Here is a 6,172-nt window from a genome sequence, read left to right on the forward strand (position 1 = left end):
ATTCTCTGCCTCCCGAGTCCCAGCTGATCGGCTGGGTCTTCTTTGGTTGCCCTGCATAGGAGAACAGAGCTGGAAAGCAGGTTAGTGGGGTGGGGAGGGAATGGACATTTTACAGTATCCTTCTCCTGCCACGCCCACCAAGCCACGCCCACAGAACCGGTAGTAAAAAAAATTGAATCCCACCACTGCCCTATTCCATTCTGATCTTCCACGAAGTGGGGGGTGGCATCCAAAGCCCCCCACCTAGGAACCTTTTTGACATAAATTGAAGGCCTATTTGATTTGCCCCGGAAGTTTAATCATTAGTTATCATTGATGGCTTTGGGATTTTATTTATTTATATATTTCCTATGATATAAATGTTCGCCCAATGTCAAATCTTACCACCACCCCTCCCACTTGGTGGCATACATCATGGTGTAAACGGGTTAAATTATTACTTTGAAGGCCAAGTGGCATAAAACTGTTTTGAAATGGGACTGAGGAGGGGGATGTTCCATGGCAGTTAAAATCAGTTGGGAAGGTTTAAGAAGGAAAAAAAAAAAGAGCAATAGAACCAAAGTTTTTCAATTCTTCATTGTTTCGTATGTTGTTAATGACAAGCCGGTTGTTGGAATAATTGGTGATTCGTGATAGCGTCTCTTTATTGTTCAACTTCAGGTATTTGCAATAATTATCTTTGCTTCCTCCATTTGTCTGAAGGAAGTACCACTGAAATATTTTCTACTGCTTTTAACTTCCACCGATTTGCATCCTATGGTTGTTTTTTTCCTCTCTCTCCTTTTCTTTCATCTCTAATATTTGTTTGTTGGGCTGTGTTGGTTTCTTTCTCTTTCTTGATCCTCATAAATGTTCTTATATTTCTTGATCTTGTCAAAGGACTAAATGTTCCACAGCAGGAGTCCCAGCTCTCAGTCAAGTATAAAGCCCTACACACAGTTTTATAAGGTGACTAATAATTATCACATGATCAGTATCACGTTATTCTAGTAATAAGTTGTTGCCTTTATGGAGTTGATGTGATATATGTGCGATAAGCCGCTGAAAGTCTGTTGGAGTTCATGACAGAATAAACAAATGAACGAACGAAAGAACGAGTGAATGAATGAACATCTCCCCAATATCAACTCTCTTTGGAACTTGGAAGCAACCCAGTAAGGGCAACTCAATTAAGACTTAAAAACTGCACTGGGATATATAAATACTACTAAATATTTTGGGTTTTTTCATTCATAAGCAAGCAAGCATCTATCTTCTTCCTTTACAAAGCAGCATCTCAAACTGTGTGATGGGCAGTAAACAAATTTGACAAATAAATAAATAAATCTTCTAGGGTCAGTGAGGAAAAGCTTAGGAAAATAATTTATATAGGGAAGAGAGTCAAGTGAGGCAGCCTTTTATTTATTTATTTTTGTTTGTTTGTTTGTTTGTTTATTTATTAAACATGTACAAGATAACAAGTTATAGGTATGAACTTAATAAACATGAATAAAGGAAGTAAATACAGATAAATGGGGATAGTAAGACAGGGACAGCAGGCACACTTGTGCACTTATACACACTCCCTTTAAGGACTCAAGAATGTGGTGAGGTCCACGGTAGACAGTTTGAGGTTGAAGCTGTGAGGGGTTGAGGATATAACCACAGAGTCAGGTAGAGCTTTCCATGGGTTGACCAATCTGTTGCTGAAGTCACATTTTCTGCAATCAAGTTTGGAGCGGTTTACCTTGAGTATGAATCGATCGTTTGCCAGTGTATTATTGTGGTTGAAGCTGAAGAAGTTGTTGACAGGCAAGATGTTATAGCAGACAATTCTGTGTACTTTGCTTAGGTCGGACTGCAGGTGATGCAGTTCCAGATTGTCTAAGCCCAAAATTTCAAGCCGGGAGCCACAGGGAATTCTATTGTGAGTAGAGGAGTACTCTTCTCAAGAAATACCTCTGAACCCACTCAATCGTGTTAATGTTCGATACACAGTGCAGGTTCCAGGTGGACGAGCTGTATTCGAGCATTGGTCTGGCAAAGGTTTTGTATGCCCTAATCAGCAATTCAATGTTACTGGAGAAGAAGCTTCGCAAAATAAGGTTAACAACTCTTAATGCCTTTTTGGCAATGCTGTTACAGTGAGCCCTTTTTCCCCATTAAGAAAAAGTAGGAGAGTTGGCGATCCATTTTAGGACACTGTATTCAGGGCCTTGCCCTAATTGATCAGACTGTAAAAAGAGACAGGGGAGATTTGTTGCTTTCAGACTTGCAAGATAGACGTCGGCCCTCAGCAAATACAACCAGGTGAACCAATTCTACTTCATTGTAAAGCCACATCAACAGAATCTTGTAAATCTGAAAGTACAAATTCCCCGCTGTCTCCTTTGACAGCCTGATCAATTAGGGCGGATATTCTTGCTAAGTTTCTTTCTCTAACCATTAAGCAAATGTGGGGTCCTTCTCCTCTTGTCTGATCATTCCCTTGGCAGCATCTCTTCCCCTCATCCCTCAAGGTCATTCCCACATGCCGTTGCAAGAGTTCTAGAAAATGGTAATCTATTGAGTCCCTTGAAGTGCCAGGAGTGTAAAAACGAAGGGCAAATGTGGACTAAGGTTCAGAAATATTCGGTGGCAGTAAGTGTGTTGAAGCATAATTTGCTCTTATTGGATCTTAAAAGCATTTAAACCACTACCTTCTTTCAGGGTTACCTGCACCCTTTCAGGAAAAAAAAAGCAGAAGACATTATTACAGGGGATTGAGACGATGTGGGGATTTGTGACAATGTTTGCAGATAAAATCTTTCACATTTAAACTGAGTTGAATAGCATTTGGATAGGATCCTGGTATTCACTTGCATAAGTTCCTCGTGATTTGGCTCGTAGATTCCTTCAGGATCATCTCTCCTAGATCCTGCTTTCCATCAGGAGATGCCAAGGGTCCCAAATCCATGAGTTGGATGGGAAGACGAACCCAGCCATTCTCATTGGTAGACCATCCATTACACTCCATCATGCATTTGAAAGCCATTGACTGTTACAGAGCTGCATTTTAGATACAGATTTCGTTTTGGGTTTATTTGAATTGCGAATTGTATTTTTTTCAAACTCTGTAGTGCTTGGATAGGTGTATGAGAGCAATAACAATAGACTTATACAGTCATAGCGCTTAGCCTTGTATTCCACTTCACAGTGCTTTACAGCCCTCTCTAAGCAGTTTACAGAGTTGGCCTATTGCCCCCAACAATCTGGGTCCCCATTTTACATACCACTGTAACAGAAAGATGGAAGGCTGAGTCAAATTTGGCCCTGGTGAGATTCGAACTGCCAAATTGCAGGCAGCCGGCAGTCAGCAGAAGTAGCCTGCAATACTGCACTCTAACCACTGTGCCGCCACCATACCATAGTACTTTTACAGTCCTCTCTAAGATATTTACTCAGCATATTGCCCACATTGATCTGGATCCTCATTTTACCAACCTTGGAAGGCTGGAAGGCTGGACAGAATCGAACTGCTGGTAGTGGGCAGAGTTAGCCTGCAATACTGCATTCTAACCACTGCACCACCACAGCTCATTGCTACAGCCACCATGGTAGCTGTGTTACTGTAAACCTAGAATTTCTCGAGTAGGCTACATACAAATGTTGGTGTAAATAATTTTTTAAAAATAGAAGCATGAACTATCTTGGCTACATTCTTACATTAACAGATTTATAATACAAATGCTATCAGTTAGAAAGCAGTTGTGTTTCAAAAGACTTAAAGCATTTTCTTGGCAATATTGACCCACGGCTACTTATATTTTATTTTATTTCATTTATGATCTTAATGTAATTTAAGATTTGTGTAAATATGGCTGTTTTTAAACCAAATTCTTTCTCCCAGATTAAGTAAGATTATACTGTAGATATAAATTTTAACTCTCTTTCACTTATGCTTGTTGAAATTCATACTAAACTTTTTTTTTCAGGTTTTTTTTTTTCAGATTTGGAAGACAATTGAAGTAACTCCCTGAGCTTTCACAGTTTTTTTTTGTTTAGTGCTGATTGGCAAGGCATATTAGAAAAACAGAGGGTAGGTTTGTTTAAATGTTAAAAGTATTTTGTTTTAAATGGATTTTAAATAGGGCAACTGGATCTCATTTGCAAAAAAACTAAATGAGTAGCAGCAAAGTTCCCTATATCTTTATGCTGTCATTGAATGGTAAAAAGGATTTTGGTACCCCAAACTACTAATCTAAGAAGTTAATTTGAGAACACAATATACTCTAACTAAATAGAAAATAATTTAGTAGATGATCTGTCTACAACTTGGCAAATTTAAGACATGTGGACTGCAACTGAATTCCCCAGCCATTTAATTGTTGGCTGGGGAATTCTGGGAGTTGAAGTCCACCCATTTTAAAGTTGCCAAGGTCGTGAAACACTAATCTAGATTAAGAGGTCAAAAAGCAACCCAGAGAGATTTTCATTGTTACAGCCAAAAAAGGGGTTACCAGGACTTGAGTTAATCTGAGCCTTTGCTTTTGAAGGGATAATTATTCTAGTGGCCTAATGTCGATCCATATGCTATAAATAAATGGATTTGTCATTTTAGAGCACTGGTTTTTACTTGGTGATTCTATATAAAGGTATTTTTCACTACTGGTCTATACTGCCAGAGGGAGGCCTATGGAATTTTGTCAATTGCACTAGATATTTTCTAGGAAGGTGGTATTTTAAATTTAAAAAGATAGTAAATACATAGAACATTGATAAATGTCTATTTAACAGAATCCCGTTTCAAGTTTCAATAGCAGATTCTCCATTCTGTTTTGGGTTGTTGGGTTTGCAATTGTAGCTATGGGGTGCTCGCTGTGGCTGAAAACCAGAATAAGACCACGAATGAAGGCAGATATGCATGTCCCAGGATAATGTTGCAAGATCCAATCTGGGTTTGTCACCGGGATCAGAGGTTTTACTCTTCTGAGCTTTCAGACTTGTGCTGGAGCCTTCTCTCTACTGGAATATGTACTTTGGGCTATTCTAGGAGTTGTGCTTAGGTGGTGCCTTCCTACCGGTTGATTGGTGTGTCGATGGCCAGTGATGAGCTTGTTTCCTTGTGCTGCTGATCATAAGACCGGTCTTGCAGAGAAGCAATTCATCATTTAAATATTAAAATAGTATACACGTGATTCCACAGCACATGTTTCATGAAACAGCAAGAGGCATCTTAATTTAGTATCTTAAGACAAGCTGGCATGACCTGTATCAAATCTAATAAACTGTTATCCTGGGCAGATGGCTAAATCCAACGATATCGCAATTTCTACACTTCAAGTCCAAGTGGATGACGTGAAAACCGTTATGACTCAGAACATTGAAAAGGTCCTGGAAAGAGAAGAGCGGCTGAGTGAACTTGCTGACCGAAGTGATGATCTTGAAACAGCGGTAATTGTTTGCTCTAGATGCAGAATTTGGAAAAACCATGGCAAAAGAGGCGGAGAGAGGAGAGGGAGAGGAGAGGAGGGAGGGAGGGGGAGAGGAAGAGGGAGAGGGAGGGAGGGGGAGAGAGGAAGAGGGGGAGAGAGGGGGAGGAGGGAGAGAGGGAGGGAGGGAGAAATCATCCAAGAGGATGTAGCAGTCAAAACTTATTACAGGTAGTCCTCAACTGACCACTTGCTTAATGATCATTCCAACTTACGACAGGACTGAAAAAACGAACTTGTAACCAATCCTTACATTTAAGACCGTTGCAGCACCCCCAGTTATGGGATCAAAATTTGGGTGCTTGGTAACCAGCATGTTTTTACAGCCTTACAGAGTCATGTGATCCCCATCTAATACCTTCTCAGGGGGATTCAAATAAAAAAAGTCAATGGGAGCAACCAGATTTGCGTAACAACCATGTGGGATACTTAACAAACACTGTGAATCACTTAATGTAATATACTTAACCGCTGTGAATAACCACCATAGCAAAAAATAAATAAATCAGACACTGACTCACTTTATGACCTCATCGCTTAGGAATGGAAGTTCTGATCCTATCTGTACTTGAGAAAACTGGGCCAATTCCTGAATGTGTGAATTGGTTAATTAACAGGAGTAAATTATTCATTGACTAAGATAACCACCGGTCAACCGGATTCTCCTTTCACCCATTGGGGTGAAATCAGATGCAGTCTTATACAATTTAATCTACATTATG

General features: G+C 39.8%; 1 protein-coding gene across 1 annotated transcript in view; it reads left to right on the forward strand.

Annotated features, from left to right (window-relative positions):
* The first annotated feature begins 5,159 nt into the window (after positions 1 to 5,159).
* The window catches only part of LOC148125392 (vesicle-associated membrane protein 8-like), a 1,379-nt gene continuing 366 nt past the window's right edge, over positions 5,160 to 6,172 (forward strand). Inside the window, exon 1 of the mRNA XM_087935801.1 lies at positions 5,160 to 5,412. Coding sequence (XP_087791927.1) covers positions 5,263 to 5,412 — 150 coding nt within the window. The 5' untranslated portion in view covers positions 5,160 to 5,262. The remainder of the gene's footprint in view (positions 5,413 to 6,172) is intronic.

The sequence above is a fragment of the Pseudonaja textilis genome, chromosome 6 (assembly GCF_049901715.1).
Source record: "Pseudonaja textilis isolate UNSWEBS1 chromosome 6, rPseTex1.2, whole genome shotgun sequence".
Classification (NCBI taxonomy): Eukaryota; Metazoa; Chordata; class Lepidosauria; order Squamata; family Elapidae; genus Pseudonaja; species Pseudonaja textilis.